Genomic DNA, 17,461 nt, shown 5'->3' on the forward strand with positions numbered 1-17,461 from the left:
TATACCTAGAGTCGAACCGTAGCTTTCGGGCGTGGAAATCCCTGTTACACCGAGATTCAGTCTTGAATTTGATTCAGGAGTTCAGGTTGAAATTAGAACCTCATATTTATTATTAGGCTGCTGTCAGCCCCCTATTATTGGCGATTTTCGTCAAAAACGATTAACCTACTATGTCGAAACTTCTCAGACAGAAGCTTGACTTTTTTACTAACCGAATGGAAAACTTCGACAGGCACTGCTAATGGTTCCTAGGAAACTTCAACAGTCAAACTTTTAAACTTCGGTCGATGTGTGTGGGGAGGGTGTTTGACATCACACCTCAGTTCATTCGATTCGAACTTCGAGCATAATACAATTTACAATTACAAAAATATAATAATAATTAATCCAAAAGCCTAGTCCCATGCAAATTTTGACTCCCGGTAGCGTTGCTTGACTCGCATGATCGCCACGCCGGGAGACTTTTACCTCGTACCGTACCGCACCTCCTAATATATATATATAATGGTAATAATAAATAGCACTTGTTTGTATTTATCTAATTTAAAATTGTAGTGTATAAACTTCTAAAACCCACAATTTTAATGGCTTACAAATATTCAAACGGACACGATGAACAAATCAATCACATTAAAAATGATCTAAGACTCCAAGTTAAATAAGATTTATTGTGTGAATGCCTATTTTTTCTCTGTTAAAAACAAAACATACAGAGACATATTTTTGAGATTCCCAAAATTTGTAATACTGCAATGTTTTTCATGTATATCTAGAGCTAGCATAAAAACACACCCTGCTTGGATAGTCGAAAATGTTAGTAAGCTGATTTGAGCGCCATCTGTGGGAAGTCCATTGAACGTTACAGAAATACCAGGGGTATGTACAGCACCAGAGCAACTACTTGACGGACAAAAGCCCCTCCCAAATGGTTTTTTATTTAAATTTTGTTGCAGTTTTGATTTAAAACAATAACATACTCCTACATGATAAAAGTTTTGTTACATTAACTGATTCATAATATCTAAGAGTTTGAAAACATTAGGACATGTCATATTGTTTCAAGTTGGAACCCTCTTGCCTGTTAGTATTCGCAATTTATGTTGGAATAAACAATTATTACATGTGTGATGCCTCGTTCAACTGACAAATTAACTAAAAGATATGAAATTATCATTGAAACATTGTGTAACAAAAAAGAAATGGTTAATTAAAAAAATTGAGGTTCTAGGGGCATTTTCACGACTGTGTGAAAACGATATTTCAAAAATTAAATCAACAAACTGTTGCACTAGATACAAAAAATGAATTTCTATGAGAACAAAGATTGGATTTGTTGTGTCATCGATTAAGGATGTTAACCTTAGGTTAACAAATAAATAATGGCTAAATGTAGCAGCTCTGGTACATATTTTAAAAACAGAAAAACCACGATTAGCGTAAAAAAATAAGAAAAGAAATTTTAACCAATCAGTTGCAGCTGAACCTGTTACACACTTTCCGCAATTATTAAAATTTAAACAAATACAACAAAATTACAGCAAAAAAAAAAATAAGTGCAACTAATACGTGTATTAAGTTACCTGTGCCAGTGTCGTAGCTACATGACGTCACAAACATTATGCACACGTTTGCCACTCGATGTCGTTACAAGTACACGGTACGTTACTTATGAATTCGGGATGAATTAAAATATTAGCATTTTACAAAGTTAAACAAAATTTATTGCATATTTTACAAAAGCAAAAGCTAAGTAGGAAATCGAACGTGTAACTGAAAAAACCTACTTATAGTCTAATAGTTATCAAATAATAAGTGCCCATTATTATAAATTTACAAGGACAAATTTATTAACTAATATAACAACTATTAAATAACGACTTATTACAAACTAAGACTAAACCCATTTAGCAAACGAATTCCACAGACTGAACACACATAAGTTAAATTTCAATATCATACGGGTATACACTAAATATTAAATAACAAAAAGAGGGAAAGTGAAAAATATATTACATGTTTTGAAGAGAAACTGACACTAATGAGGGGCAAATTAATCAATTAACACTTTTTATAATAATGGCGCCGGAAATACTATTACACATATTAAAACAGCAAAACTGTCACAGTTAAGTAGTTGTTAGAGAAATGTACTTTTTTATCACAATATATTAGTTGCTGCATTTTCATTGAACGATCTCCCATTAGTCAACTATTTTTGACTTGTGTCAACATTGAGGTAATAAATTATTGAATTTACTGATTTTGATTTAATTTATTTCATTAACAAAATCCATTAAACATAGGTAAAACAAACTAATATTTAAAACTAATGCGTAATATTGCCTAAACTCCACAACTTAGCAAAAGACGATGTACTTTAAGCATGTACACATTCGTTATATACTATTCAGTACAAAAGAAAAGTAACTTCAAAATATTGTTAAAGAAAACAAAATGATAACTTATTATCACACAGTAATAAAACAATAATATTATAGGATATGTATGTTATAACGTAAGTTCTAGTTGTTCCATACGAACTAAAACTGAACTAAAAACTGTTTAGCATACTAAAGAAATGGTAACATTTATTCCCAAATTCCCATTATCAGCAAAGTGCTGCGCAATAGAGTTATCAAAAGCTAAGCAATCAGATGCCATTATGGCAGACGCCACTCCCTCATGGCTGGATCTTGGCATTGCTTCCCAGATAAGACGTCTTCTATTCCCATTCAACTCCAATCTAAACCAACAAATATCACCAAAAATCCACACGGAAACCAAACTAACCTGTAAGCGAAGTGTTCTGCTTGTTTGCGCGATCCGATCAACTGAACGATGGCGAAAAATTGGGTATGTCCGTCGTTCTTTTCTTGTTTTTCTAATACGAGCATGAAATGGTGCCCAAAGCAACTTTGCATCATGACCCAGTCGACGGCACCTGCTAAGTTGATCTCGGTGGCCAAAAAAACGATGTCTTCTCCATTTAAAGTAGTGATGTTCTTATGCGAGTGTTGGAGGTGAACCATCACCTTATCTAACTGACCCTGTTACAAGAAATACGTATTCATACGAAAAAATGCGGTATCACTATACGAAGAATCATTTTACAGATATCGGAATTATTCGCTGAATCAGCGGAAAAGTTTTCAACTTACCTGCCAAGAGCACGATGCGCCGGGGCAAGGACAACTGTAAGGGCGAAATTCGCAGATCTCTTCGTGCTCGGCTTTCTCGTTCAATCCTAAGGACATCCTACAACCCGTGGACTTGTGTTTGCAGGGAAACATGAGGTTATTGGCCACTTTTTCCATCGCCAAATTTCTAATGTTACCTAAACAGAAAAAATTACATTAAACTTTACTACAATGTCATTTGAAAATCCAATTGACCTCATCAAGTAACGCTAAAGCAATAACCCCTTCTGATTGGTTTCCGCGAAAACTTAATACTCAAAATACTGAAAAGTGAAAAAAAAATTACCGAGTGTTCCACGGCAAGTTGGGCAGCAAGACAATTTCGGGCGACAACTAGCACAGACCAAGTGGCCAACTTGACATTGCATTATCGGAGGAAGGACGATTTCAAAACAAACAGGGCACTCAAAAAGAGCAGCCAACTCATCAGTCAGGGTTCCCGGGGTTGTACCGCTAGGGAGGGTTGGTAACTGGCATGCAGAACTGGATGAAGCCGAGTTCTCTCCGCTGCTGATACCACGTCTTTTGTGACCAATTACTTGAGCCATATTTCTAGGAGGGCTGAGAGTATAATCTGTAACAAACAACATAAAAACTGAGTTTAAATATGCAGGGCTATACCAATCGGCGAGATCAACGGAAAAGGCATCACAGGCATCAAAGTATACACTGTGCTGATAAATCTTCGAGGTTTTTGAAAATCAGACATCTTTAACAAGAGACTGTTTCAACGCGAACAAAACCAATACTAGTGTGGTATGGTATGGTATGGCATGAGTATGGTAGACTAAGTGAACTTACGCCCCTCTTAATGTCTTACTGAGTCATATCACTAAATAACTATAGCTGATGGTAATGCTGACATATCCGAGCGTTGTTGTTTCCACAGAGTGATTGCTGTTAACCGAAACTGATACGTATTTGCAACAAAATACTGCCGCAAAAGTCACTTTTCTAAATAAGAATCACAAATACTCACTTTTATAAAACGTCATAAAAGTGATCAAAAAACGTTGTTCACTCACTCTAGTTTAAAGTTTTTATCGCCTTTTTTGGACTAAATGTAATACACTAAAGCTGACTTACTCCTGGGGCTTTCGACGTTGTCATCGGTATTAAAAAATGCGAATCTAACTTTGCGGGTCTCGTTGACGCGGTACCTAAATCGAGGCATAACTTTTCAAAATTTGAACAATTGTTTATTTAAACAAATTCAATTTTTCAATTTGGAGGTTAGTTAAATCCACTCATGCGCACGGCCGATACCACCATCGCAACGCCCTCGTGCGGTAACTGTCTCAGCTAATAATACACTGTTTCTACGAAAAAACTGTGTATAAACTGATTCAAACTATGTTATTTGCACGTTTTCGACTACAACTTCCCGAAACGTATTTCAGCGTCGTTATATTTTCGTTTGCACCGCCATCTTGTTAATGCTTTAAAGCCTATTACAAATCAAAGGGGCTCCCGCCAAATTTGAACGTTAGAAAAATTCAATTATTTCAATGGTTTTTTTTTTAATATTTCACATACCAGGAGAACGATACTGGATGATTGCTGCACAAAATAACTGCGTTGTAAGTCTGAAGTTCGGTTGTCTGCTTTGGAATGGCATTTGTAGTATTTGGAAACTTGATATTTTTATTGTTTTACGACAACGCACGTCGAGGTTGTGTAGAACAATTTTAATAAATGTCGATAATATAGGGCAAATATATGACTACGAACATCGTAAAAAAAAGGATTAATACCGGTAGGTTAATTTGGAAACATTTTCGGATTCAACATTATCGATACCCTTTGAACGGAGGTAAGAATAATTTTGCTGGCGCATTATCGCATCATGAATTACTACCTTCTTAATATCGTTTACAGAGACAGAGAGCCACATTATATTGCTTTCAGAATGTTTGCTTTTAATGAAACTTTTATTGTAAGTTTCTTCAGTATGACATGCGCAAAACCGACGCCAATACAATTATGAATCTTCCATCTATAACGTAATTAAATTCTCCAGGTAATAAATAATGTATTGAAAATGTAAAATGACCAAAAAAACCCTTATTTCGAAGCCCATTTATCGTTTGTAAACCTTCGTTTTTAGTAAAATATCGAAGCAGACTTACTTGATGCAGCTTCATCTAAGTCCTTGATTTTCAATTCATCGAGTAATAATTGACAGTTTTCGTCAATGGAAAGAATCACTCGAAACATGTTTTAAAGCTGTTAAGCCCTTTGGATTTTAAAAATGAAATTTTTAATTATGAGCTTAAAAAAAATTTGACATGCGCAAAATGGACGACACTACAACTAGAGCGCCCTCTGTTGACATTATGACTTTTCTAATTAGTGATTTTACAAAATTATTTATATTTGTTTAATAAATGTTAATTCTTTATTTAGGGTTTTTGGGTTCTGTGTCAGTATATTAGACAATAAATAATTAAAAAAATATAATTTTGTTTGGTTTTTAGAAATTGGCGACATCTATTGGCCAACTGTATACTCACCGTCCATTTGACAAAATATTAAATTTATTATTTTTATTGTTAACCATAACAAATGTTAAAGTGTTTTCTTGTTGAAGAGCGTTTTGATCATGTTATATGCCAAGTGATAACTGACAATCAATGTTGACTCACAAATGATTTTAACTGGTTAGAAGCGTTGCAATGCAGAAAACTTACCCTGAGAAATTATCAAGCTACTGTGTTTAATCCATCCCCCACAATTTGTCTCTAAAACATGCAGAAAGACCCAGTTATAAGTTTACATTGAAACAAAAACACATGGATGTTTTAGAGCAAGAAAAAAAATTAGTCACCTCAAGGTGCGTGTGAAATTTTTAGCAAAAAAAAACGCCAACTGTCTTAAACCATGTTGTTGGTGTTATGTGCTATATACACAAAAACGTGCTATAGAATTATTCAAGTACATATTGTGAGCAAAACCCACATTATGTACTTGTCAACATGTAAAAAAAATCATCAATACTCTCACAACTGCTTTATTTTTCGTAATTCGCATACGACAATGGAAATACATGCGGGTAAACAAGTATAATTTTGTTACTAAGCGAGCCAAAGACCTTTTCCATAAACCATCCACACGTAAGGGTTAAAATGACATCAGGACTTGACATAGGGACCAGTGGTTAATTAGGGATTGTATGGTATACATGGAGGTTCTAAATAACCAAAACCAGCACACAGTTACATACTACAGCTACAATATTATTATTACACGACACACATTAATCATTATTACTTACTTTGTTTATATAATGTTCCTAGGGATTAGCAATGATTAACCAAAATTATATCTTGAAACCGTCAGTACGAAATTTTATTTTTCGTCTGCGGATATTCGGTCGGTCCACCATAATTTGATAAAGTTTTTCTACACAAATACGCTTCCTAACTTTGTATTTCACCAAAATATTTCCAATCTTCTTGCAAAGATTGACGCCATAATACACATTATGACAGTTCACAGCAGTTCTGGAATCATAGAAATTTGGAAAATTGTGTTAAGGTCATTTTTCGTTGCATACCAGCACCGGTCGCACTAGTTGTGACGTCACGCCAGATGTGAATCTTGAATCCTTGCGAATTTCTACTAAACGATGAAGTCATCACGAAAACCTCCTCTTGTGAGTTCGAAATTATTTGTACGTGTGTCATGACACATTGTGATACATGTGGAATGCGAACGTCACGTATGTGGAGATAAACTCAGAACCTTATTTTTGTATTCAATAAAATTTCATGACGTGATTGAGGGGTTGGATGGCACAATAATATGGTTAGAGACGATTGTGGAAAGAGAATTGTATTTTAGAAAATTGGAACTCACAGAAAAGTACTGACAAAAAATTATGTATTTACAAAGTAACAAAACAAAATACTTTGACTCATTTTTGGTTGGTAGAAATTTAAAAAATACGTCCCTCTCTATTTGCTACTGGTACAGTGTCATTTAGAGTTTGTTTACATAGTTATTGCCACCTTTAATTTCACAGGGCAATAAAATCTTGGCGGATTATAGAAGTCGCTTAGGGATGTTTTACGTCACAGAATTGCTCCATTTTTAATTATTCTGTGGTGTGAAAGCGGCTCTTATTTTTAAGTTACGTTAAAATAAGAATTTTTTTCATTTTGACTTACTGAACAAAGTGTTATTGTGACACAAGACTAAATGTCTTGGTCCAGGTTAAGTTAAATACTTAACCTGGACCAATCTATAAAAAAATCTATAAAATTTTACTATTGGTTTTCGTGGAGATCTTTTTAGCCAACAATTCTTTCTAAATTTGTCATGAAGTATGCAAGAATGTGCGAAAAATTTTACCAGGTTGCATCGCCAAAATGCTACCAAACTTGCTCGGTCGATAAAAAGTTATGCGGTTATGTCGACAAATGTCAATGTCAACTTATGTTTGTTTTTACAAATGGCGACTGTGGTGTAATGTAAGTAAACAGGTGATCTGGAAATCATGATCAAATTTTTGCAATTCCTGATTAAATTTTAGTGACGATGCATTTATGATCTCGCATAAAACAGGTTTATAATCATGGAGAATCCAAGAAATGTAGGTTCGCAGGTCGGAGAATCGGACATGGAATGTTCAGATAATGATAACGATTGTTTTGACGATGATGATTATTACAATGCGGTCGATGATAATGATATTGAACAAATTGATCCATGTAAACTAGACCCGGAAAACTTCAATTACCAGTGTTTAGGTGAAGAACAAGTGGAGCGGTTACTTAACGAAAGCGTCGAATATTTAAGCTACAATCTCAAAATCACGCCTTCTTTGGCCAAGGTACGTCCCTTCATTGGAATAGATTTTTTTCTCATATTAAAATTTTAAGGTATTGTTGTTGAGCCATCAGTGGCGTGTCAATAAAATTATTGAGAAATATCGAAAAGATGCGTCAGACCTGTTAATTACTTCAAGAATTAAACCTCCAGTGACGCCACCCAGTCTGCCTGTTTCGCGATATATTACGTGTCCCGTTTGCGTAATTCCACAACCGTCTGAAAAATTTTTCAGTTTGTCTTGTGCACATTTGTTTTGCAAGGATTGTTGGGTCACGCATTTTGAAGTACAAATAAATCAGGTACGTGAGTTCATTCAATAGTGTATAAGTTAATTGTTTGCGTTTTAAGGGAATATCAACAGCCATTAGTTGTATGGCTCGCGATTGTGTAGTCCTGGCACCTGAAGATTTTGTCCTGAAGCACTTATCTCGTCCGAATTTACGTGAGAAATATCAGCAGTTCACCTTCCAAGACTATGTCAAGTCTCACCCAGAGTTGCGTTTTTGTCCAGGCCCCAACTGTCCCATTGTTGTACATAGTAGTGAAAATAAAGCTAAGCGGGCTATTTGCTCCAACTGCAAAACTGTGTTCTGCTTCCAGTAAGTGCGCATGCGCTACACTTTCCTCAGTAACTGATAGGGACCGCCGTATTTACTTTTTACGGAATTGTAGCTTGCAGTAGGGGTGGGCAGATTCAGTCATCACTACGAACGGATCGTTCATCGTTCAGTCCCTATGAAGACCCGGTCGTCAAATGTCGTTCACTTCGTTCTTAGTCATTCAAGGCTCAGAGATCTATTGATGAATCATTCGGTCTTTCGGTTCTTCGGTCAACGGTCATAGTTTCCCTTTTGCTTGGATCCGATCACGTTATAGGGAACGCCATGTGGCCAACAGACTCGGAGCTATTGAATATTCGAAAAGTGGATAAAATTTATGTTCTATAAATACATGCTAAACATTGTATTTCTTTCTGTTATCGTTTGAGTTATTTACAAGTAATTTACACAAAACCTTCCTAAAAAGATTCTTCATGTTTTAATGGCTGTTTTTTTTACAAATATTTAACATTTTTTTGTGAAAAATAAAATACTACTGGAATTAATCTGTCAAAGTAGGCTGGAAAACTTATGTTCTTGGTTAACTCTGTAAATATTGAATAGCATGTGATACTAGCGTTTGATACAGAACATAGAACTGTGCTGGAGTCATAGATCCAAGGATCCAACGGAGCGAAGATCTAGTTAAGACCGTGTTAACGAAAGAACGACTAGTTTGCGTAGGGAACGATTTCGGTCACTCGTTCCTTTGAACGACCCGTTCAATTTGATTCGTTCGTTAACGAATGACACATTTCTAGCTTGCAGTGTATGACTTTTTTGTTTTAGATGTGGTATGGACTATCATGCACCCACCGAATGCTCCATTATCAAGAAGTGGTTGACAAAATGTGCCGACGATAGCGAAACTGCAAATTACATAAGTGCACATACCAAAGACTGCCCAGAATGCCACATTTGCATTGAGAAAAATGGTGGGTGCAATCATATGCAGTGTTACAATTGTAAACACGATTTCTGCTGGATGTGCTTGGGCGATTGGAAATCGCACGGTTCGGAGTATTATGAGTGTTCTAGATATAGAGAAAATCCGAATATTGCTCATGAATCAGTTCATGCTCAGGTATTATTTATCAGTGTATTGTATCAAAACATATGAATGTTAGTCGACGATTGATTTAACTTGTTCGCGTTTTAGGCAAGAGAGGCGCTGAAGAAGTACCTTCATTATTATGAAAGGTGGGAGAACCACTCCAAGTCTCTCAAATTAGAAGAGCAGACTCTGGAGAATCTCCGCTCTAGAATCAATCAAAAAGTGATGGCAGGGGTCGGGACTTGGATAGATTGGCAATATTTATTTACTGCAGCGAGTTTACTTGCGAAATGCCGCTACACGTTGCAATATACGTATCCATATGCTTATTATATGGATGTAGGACCTCGAAAGGAGCTTTTTGAATATCAGCAAGCACAGCTGGAAGCTGAAATTGAGAATTTATCGTGGAAAATCGAACGAGCCGAAACTACCGATCGAGGTGACCTTGAAAATCAGATGGATATTGCTGAAAAGCGACGTACAACTCTTTTGAAAGACTTTCTAGATTTTTGATATACTTTTTATTTATTTGATTCATTCGATTTTCGAGGTGTTGCCAATATACGCTTTGGATATTGCGACGGGTTTTTGTAATTTTAATGTTCTGTTTTGTCATGAAATGTTACAATTTCAATGTGTGTTGTACGATTAATGTAAATTTTTGAAATCTAGATTGTATTAATTTAACTTACGATCAAGAGCGTGCGCGTAAATGGTCAACCAACTTTCACTTATTTGAGACGCTTGTTATGACGTGAAATTGTCGTTCATAAATTAAGTATTTTTATATGATGTATAATAGGAATTTCTTTCGAGAAAAAGATGTGTAGTAAGTCACTTTGACTCAAGGTTGTTTGTCATTTTTCCATCTAGTTCTTCTCTTGTATGATAAAAGTTCTTCTATTATATTTCATTTGATCGCAAATAAACACTCTCAATCCGACTGATGTTTTTTTCTTCTGATGACGCCGGTGTTTGTATAGACTGGATGAGCACAAACGGTGCGCATCCAAATTCGTTGACCTATCGTAATTACAGCAATTTGTTATCTTAATGTCGAATAACAATGTTATTCTCCTAACGATCAAATCTCTACAGGGTCAAAGAGCACAGATCACTTAACTCTGATTAGTACTACTGTTTTCAGTTAGCGCAATGAAACTTCTCGTTGCTGTCGTGTTGCTGTGTTTCAAGAACATCTACGCCTACAATTATACTGTTAAGTACATCGATGTTCCCGTGGATCACTTCAGGTAAGTACATTCAAAATTCGATTTAATTCAAATTCGGACGCATTAATGCGTAATCTTTTCTCATAAAATCACTGCTCCCAATCGTACTCATCGATTCAATCACGTGCATGCGCTAACTCCGCCCACTACAGTGCGACAATTAAAATTTAAATAATCAAATTGCAGCTTCACGACTAATGCCACCTTCAAACTGAAATACCTCATCAACGATAGTTTCTGGATTGACGACGGCCCGATATTCTTTTATACAGGAAATGAAGGAATCATCGAAAACTTCGCCGAAAACACCGGTTTCATGTTTGATAAGGCTCCCATGTTCAACGCTTTGTTAGTGTTTGCAGAACATCGTTATTATGGCGAGTCCTTACCTTTCGGAAACTTATCTTTCAGTACTCCAGCTCACTTGGGGTACTTAACGGCAAATCAAGCTCTGGCTGATTACGTTTACTTAATCAATTATCTCCAAACCGAGCATTCGCGCTCGGCTTACTTAAATAAAGTACCTGTAGTGGCTTTTGGGGGTTCCTATGGTGGCATGTTAGCATCATGGCTAAGAATGAAATATCCAGCATCTGTGATAGGGGCTATTGCTTCTTCTGCCCCGATTTGGCAGTTTCAAGGGCTCACCCCTTGTGAAAATTTCAACAGAATTGTGACCGACGTTTATAAAACAGCCTTAGAAGAAGACTGCAGTGACCCTTTACAAAAATCGTGGAAGATCATACGGTGAGTACTGAAGTTACAAAATTCCATAAGTTGCACATGCGCATATTCTAGAAATCTAACGTCCACTGATGCCGGGAAGTCATGGCTGTCGACAGAATGGAAGTTGTGTACACCTCTCAAAACAGCCGCCGACGTCAATACTTTGGTGAACTGGTTTTCCGAAATTCTTATTAACATAGTCATGGTAAATTACCCTTACCCTACTAGTTTCTTGGCGCCGTTGCCTGCTAACCCCGTCAGAAGTTTCTGCAACAAGTTGACAGGAGTAGAGGTCACCGACGACAAAACATTGCTAACGTCAATTGGAGCAGCTTTACAAATCTATACCAACTACACCGAAACAACTACGTGTAATAACATCAACCAAACGGCCGCTGCTTTAGGTGAAGCAGCCTGGGACTTCCAAGCTTGTACTGAAATGATAATGCCGATGTGTTCCGATGATAATGACATGTTTGAAAACTATGCTTGGGATTTTAACGATTATGCGACCAATTGTAATAAAAAGTGGAACGTGAGACAGACCCTTGCGGAACTCCCCGTCCTGGAATTCGGTGGAAAAGACATAGGAGCTGCTAGTAATATAGTTTTCAGTAATGGCCTTTTAGATCCATGGTCAAGCGGTGGTGTTTTGAGCAATGTCTCCTCAACTGTTTCCGCCGTCATAATTCCTGAAGGTGCCCACCATCTTGACTTGCGAGGTGAAAATCCCGCCGATCCGAAGTCCGTGACAGAAGCACGAGAATTCCACGTCAGTAATATCAGAGCCTGGATAAGTGAATTTTACAACTCCCGGGATACCAACTATTTTAAAAAGTCTGTACTATATGAAAAAATTAAGTATACGCACGCGTCTGTATAAAATATATTTCTAAAAAATTTATAAAACGTGGTATAATGGTAACGATGTAAGCGAATAAAATAAATTGTATAAAACATAACAATACTGATTTATACAATACTGCCAACAATACTGTTCATTAAAGCTTTTGTGTTAACGTCAAGACGGGCCAAAGTAGACCCAGAGCGCCTGACAGATACGTCACTTTGGAACCCACACTCCAAAACGCTATACTTGCGAAAATTGGTCCCAAAGCGCGTGCTAGCGCTCCCAGAGATCGAAATATACCCAACACGGTTCCTTTCTGATGATCTTTGCCGTGTTCAGACGCCATTGTCATAATACAGGGTACCACCATGGCTGTAGCTGCAAAACAACTTTCCTAAAGAATTGTTCGTAAATTTTTTGTGGAAATCTATCAAAAAACTATCTAGCATTGAGTGCGCGCAGCGCACTCGTCAAATTGCGAATTGTAGCAAAATTTCGAACCTAACAAATCCAACTTACAAACTGCAAAAAGAAATAGTCCAAAATAAAGCAGAAAGGGGCCTTGGGCAAGTCCCACGCATATAAATGAAGGCACTATAATCCAAAGTCCGTAAATAGCGGTTGATTTTATTTTCTGAGGCGGCAGTCTTCTGACGTATCCTCCTTGCATTAAAGCCATCGTTATTCCTACGTGTAGAAAAAAAGTAGCAATTGTTTTCTGTGGAATGCTATTTACCTATGCTAAAGAACATCCATCCTTGTTGCATTGAATTGTAATTGAAAGTATGATGGGTTAAAAACGTTAACGTAAATTCTAGCCCGCTATAAATAAATAAATATACGAAATAAACTCGTCCTAATCGTCTCAGTTCTTTCAGTTCTGACGACTTCAAATCAGTAACTGCGTTAAACTGAAATAAATCCTTCCAGTTAATAAAAGATGAGGCAGTCTTTACACTCGCTTTCAGACTTTTTGCACGTTTTTCCTAAAACACTTGTTTGTGATTTTTGACAAATAAGTGTACACTTTTTTTATACCTCAGGTAGTGTTTCTTTGAAATAAACAACGAAAAATATTAAGTCAGCCAAAGCAAGTAATAAGGCGAATAATGCAGGTACTACAAACCAGTCTCCTACTTTTTTCTTTGCCCAAACGGCGAAAATTGCTCCTATTAATGGACCAACTATAAATCCCAATGAAAAAGCTATACCAACAAATGCCTACAACAATAACAATAATTTTTTCTCTTGTGACTCTTAAAATTCCTACCATTCCTTTCCCTCGTGTTCTTATGGAAGAAACGTCGGTTATTATCGCCATACTTAATGAAACGTTGCCTTTACTGATCCCTCCAATAAATCGCGCCAGAATAAATAAAACCAAATTATTGGACAACGCCCAGAGTATGTACGATATCGCGATTCCAGTCTGAAATCAAAATTATTAACTCCTAGTCTGTGGAAGTGTGTCACGTGATCGCAAACCAATCGCGACATGAGAATTGTACCACGTGACTGACTATACAAAGTCATACAAAAGCCGCGTTTACACGACACAGTTTTTTTACGACGTATTAATCTGGTCTTTTAAAAACGTTCATACACATCACTTCCTGTTAATTTGATTAATTGATGCTTACCAAACAAACAATCATGACTTTTTTCCGGCCTATTGCATCCGAAACTCCTCCCACAATTGGTGACACCACAAACTGTAGAAAACTGAACATGGAACCCAAAAAGCCACCAAAAAGAACCGTGTTAAATTTTTCAGGGGCTCCTACTAACTCTTGGAAATAGAAAATTCTTCTCGATAACCATGAATATAACCCCGTATTGTCGTTCGTTTTATAATACTCCAATAGAGATGGTAATAAGGGAAGTATCATGGTAAAAGCCAACAAATCCAATAAAAGAGATATGAAAATGATGTAAACCGTTGAATTAAGTTTTTCTGTTTTCTGCGACATTTTCATCTTGTTAACTAAATGAAAGTTGAAACAGAACTTTCTAATCTTGACTCTTGATGTAGATCGTAAATTCACAAATACGTCACCAACATTATTTGTCAAACGGGACTAATAAAATCGATGCAGAGATTTGCGATTAATATCGAAGGATTACAGATAAGTCGTGGATTTACTTCACATTTTGATCGTAAACAGATACAAAACAATAAACATTGAGGTTACTGTTGTCACGTTGATAAATGACAATTGGCAACCTTGTGAAGAACCACAGATCACACAAAACATCACTTTTTATACATAGAAATGTTTTAGTGATTGCTACGGTTAATATAATTTTACCGCGGTTTTACGCTGTGACGTCACGTATACCCTAGCATTGATTAAATGCATACAGAATACAGATCAAGGACGTTGTATTAATACAACATCCTTGATACAGATAGTGCCAGTCTCGCAGTCTATAGTTTGATGCTAATGACTGATCGGCCGGCAAGCGCCAGGGGGCAGGATTAAAATTAATTTATTCTTCAGTATTAGTCACATAATGAATACACTCATGAAATTACACAAACCCTGTGTTGGAATTGATTTTTACGTGCTTAATTTTAGATTAAAAAAGTTATTGAAACCAATTGATAATAAAATTATTTATTTCTGTCTAGAAACGGTAGTTACATAAAAAATATATTGTAATGTACGAATTAAATAGATTTTTATTTAATAAAAATCAGGGATTTGTGACTCTTAAATTTCCGATAAGGCAGATACTACTCGGTGGACCTATTCGGGCAATTCTTGCTCGAGTTGTGCGACTTAAGCCTTTTGCTAAAAACTCTATATTTGAAAAAATTCAGGATAACACAAATTTGAAATCTAAATTGTCTCTACCAGATTCTTAGTTTATCAAATTGTTGTTTGATAAAATTTTGCTGTCTACATATTCCCAAGACATTATTTTGATTTAAAGTGTAATTCATAATTGTATGCCAAATAAGACCATGACAACGAAATATTTAATTACACTTGACGATTTAAATACTGTGAAGAAATCGATAACGACGTATCGCTTAGCTCTGGGAATCATAATAGAATTTGTTCGGCTTAACACCAATTTCACGCAGATGCTATTAAATAAAGTGCTAACCAATTTCACACTTGATCGCCTACAGACGGCTGTGTCCCTCTTTACCTGATAAGAGCAGCACCCAGAGAAAATTCAGTTTAACTCGAAATCGTAATGCAGAAGGCTGAAAGACGTCTTCAGGCCATTTTTCAAAAGTACAATAATTCTAATTTCGCCAAAACTGATTATTCCAAGCTAGATGTAACGAAAAGAATTTTCAAAAAATCTTACATATTCTTAAATAAAACTACCACATTTTTTTTCCTAGGAATCCTCTCTATTTTCTTCGTTACGTCTCAGACTGAGTTATTTAGCACCTCAACGGTAAGTCATTGTCTCTATGTGTCCCATTTTGACTAACAATTTTAGTGCTTGATCACCATGCCATCTGATGCATCAAAATGGTTTCGCGAACCGGAAATCTGCGACATTTGCGAAGGTGTGACCCAAGTTATTAAAATAAAAAACGTTTCGGCTGCTGCTTTCTACAGAGATTATGTTTTACCGGCTACACCGGTTGTTGTTATGGACGGAGCTAAATACTGGACAGCTCAGAAAAATTTTTCGTTCGATTTTTTTAAAAAACTGTATCAAACATCCGACGATTCAGTTTCTTGTCAATTTTTTCCTTATAAAACTGAGTTTTCTTCTTTACTGGAAGCTTTGGAAATGGACCCGAAACGTGCCCGTTTGGAAAGTGGTCAGAAACCCTGGTATATAGGATGGAGCAATTGTAACGACGAAGCGGGAAAAATTCTGAGACAGTATTATGACGTTCCATACTTTTTACCGAACACTTCAGAGAATATAGCACTAAACTGGATCTTCATGGGGGGACCAGGACAAGGTGCCCATATGCATGTGGACAATGTCCAGTTTCCTTCGTGGCAGGCACAACTTCGGGGAAGAAAACTATGGCGATTGGCGCCACCGCCAGAGTGCTATTATAAGTGCCAAGAAATGGAGATTACGGTCGAAGCTGGAGAAATAAGTAAGTACCTATTACATCTACTGCCTGTTCATTGTTATTTTTGAGCAAAATTTAAAAAATTCTTTCATTAAAATTAGTATGAATTTTGTCTCACTGCGTGATTAAATGCGGTACTAATTTTGACAAATCCTGTCAAAATAGATATTACGCTTACATGTGTAAATGTACACAGAATTTTTTTTTTAATTTGTAGTTCTTGTGTGTCTAAAATATTTGATTTCGCTTCTCTTACGATAAACTCAGCTTCTTTACTAATATTTTGATGTGTTCTGAACAGACAGTACATGTAGCTGCAATTTTGCTTATTCCTGACGAATTTATATTTTGAAATTTACAGTTGTGGTGGATACGAACCGCTGGTATCATCAAACTTTTATCCTGCCCGGAGAGATCAGTATCACTATAGGATCAGAATTTGACTAATGTTTGATGTATGTAACAAATGATCTGTTATTATCACCGGAACAAGCATTAACAATTTCTTTTTTGATTTTGAACAATAACTGTCAGTTTATAGAAATGCTGTAATTCGTTATTATTTAATAATCAATAAACACTAGCATGATTAAAAGTTTTATTATATGTTGTTTTTTTCAATTAATTTGTAAAGCATTTTTGTTTATTTAATTATCTAAATTTAAGGAAAACTGAATATTTGCCCCTAAATATTATGGTGACCGAATTTGAATCAACTTTCCGCGCTGAAATTAATTAACAGCGGCGCAAAAAATTCAATTAAAAAATCGTTAAACATAGTCAACCATATATGAACGTTAGCGCTTGGGGTAGTTCTGCATGTTATAGAGAGAGGGCGGTAGTCGGGTTGGTAGAGGAAAACGGCATGTTGAACGCATGGGGTAGTTCATTACATTACATCAACGAG

General features: G+C 36.1%; 5 protein-coding genes and 1 long non-coding RNA gene across 9 annotated transcripts in view; 4 read left to right on the forward strand and 2 right to left on the reverse strand.

Annotated features, from left to right (window-relative positions):
* The window catches only part of LOC135131228 (uncharacterized), a 31,761-nt gene extending 28,152 nt beyond the window's left edge, over positions 1–3,609 (forward strand). The window contains exon 2 of the long non-coding RNA XR_010280899.1: positions 3,114–3,609. This is a non-coding gene — a long non-coding RNA (uncharacterized LOC135131228). The remainder of the gene's footprint in view (positions 1–3,113) is intronic.
* On the reverse strand, positions 1,555–6,700 carry LOC135131223 (E3 ubiquitin-protein ligase Siah1-like). Of its 2 annotated transcripts, XM_064058843.1 has the most exons (6): positions 6,472–6,700; positions 5,888–5,938; positions 3,484–3,771; positions 3,159–3,334; positions 2,791–3,047; positions 1,555–2,743 (listed from the first exon to the last, which is right to left on the reverse strand). In XM_064058843.1, exons 3-6 carry the CDS (start codon positions 3,743–3,745, stop codon positions 2,563–2,565), a joined length of 876 nt encoding a protein of 291 aa, XP_063914913.1. In that variant the 5' UTR covers positions 3,746–3,771; positions 5,888–5,938; positions 6,472–6,700; the 3' UTR covers positions 1,555–2,562. The 2 variants fall into 2 exon arrangements, with proteins under 2 accessions (XP_063914913.1, XP_063914914.1); XM_064058844.1 differs by lacking the exon at positions 5,888–5,938.
* An 881-nt stretch (positions 6,701–7,581) lies between these two features.
* On the forward strand, positions 7,582–10,629 carry LOC135131254 (potential E3 ubiquitin-protein ligase ariadne-2). Of its 3 annotated transcripts, none has more exons than XM_064058912.1 (6): positions 7,582–7,669; positions 7,732–8,031; positions 8,081–8,329; positions 8,379–8,629; positions 9,419–9,728; positions 9,789–10,629. In XM_064058912.1, exons 2-6 carry the CDS (start codon positions 7,774–7,776, stop codon positions 10,197–10,199), a joined length of 1,479 nt encoding a protein of 492 aa, XP_063914982.1. In that variant the 5' UTR covers positions 7,582–7,669; positions 7,732–7,773; the 3' UTR covers positions 10,200–10,629. The 3 variants fall into 3 exon arrangements, with proteins under 3 accessions (XP_063914982.1, XP_063914984.1, XP_063914983.1); XM_064058914.1 differs by having other exon boundaries at positions 9,419–9,713; XM_064058913.1 differs by having other exon boundaries at positions 7,663–7,681.
* A 97-nt stretch (positions 10,630–10,726) lies between these two features.
* On the forward strand, positions 10,727–12,609 carry LOC135131255 (lysosomal Pro-X carboxypeptidase). The gene is made up of 3 exons (XM_064058916.1): positions 10,727–10,939; positions 11,105–11,665; positions 11,717–12,609. The coding sequence occupies exons 1-3, from the start codon at positions 10,842–10,844 to the stop codon at positions 12,525–12,527; spliced, it is 1,470 nt and encodes a 489-aa protein (XP_063914986.1). The 5' UTR covers positions 10,727–10,841; the 3' UTR covers positions 12,528–12,609.
* On the reverse strand, positions 12,519–14,721 carry LOC135131256 (major facilitator superfamily domain-containing protein 10). Its single transcript, XM_064058917.1, has 6 exons — positions 14,135–14,721; positions 13,765–13,923; positions 13,533–13,715; positions 13,231–13,480; positions 13,014–13,181; positions 12,519–12,872 (listed from the first exon to the last, which is right to left on the reverse strand). The coding sequence occupies exons 1-6, from the start codon at positions 14,468–14,470 to the stop codon at positions 12,646–12,648; spliced, it is 1,323 nt and encodes a 440-aa protein (XP_063914987.1). The 5' UTR covers positions 14,471–14,721; the 3' UTR covers positions 12,519–12,645.
* Positions 14,722–15,558: 837 nt separating this feature from the next.
* On the forward strand, positions 15,559–17,143 carry LOC135131210 (uncharacterized). Its single transcript, XM_064058813.1, has 3 exons — positions 15,559–15,911; positions 15,957–16,578; positions 16,916–17,143. The coding sequence occupies exons 1-3, from the start codon at positions 15,702–15,704 to the stop codon at positions 16,999–17,001; spliced, it is 918 nt and encodes a 305-aa protein (XP_063914883.1). The 5' UTR covers positions 15,559–15,701; the 3' UTR covers positions 17,002–17,143.
* The last annotated feature ends 318 nt before the right edge of the window (positions 17,144–17,461 follow it).

This window comes from Zophobas morio, unplaced genomic scaffold (genome assembly GCF_036711695.1).
Source record: "Zophobas morio isolate AGI-343-1 ecotype UQ-CSIRO unplaced genomic scaffold, CSIRO_AGI_Zmor_V1 ptg000019l, whole genome shotgun sequence".
NCBI classification, from domain to species: Eukaryota; Metazoa; Arthropoda; class Insecta; order Coleoptera; family Tenebrionidae; genus Zophobas; species Zophobas morio.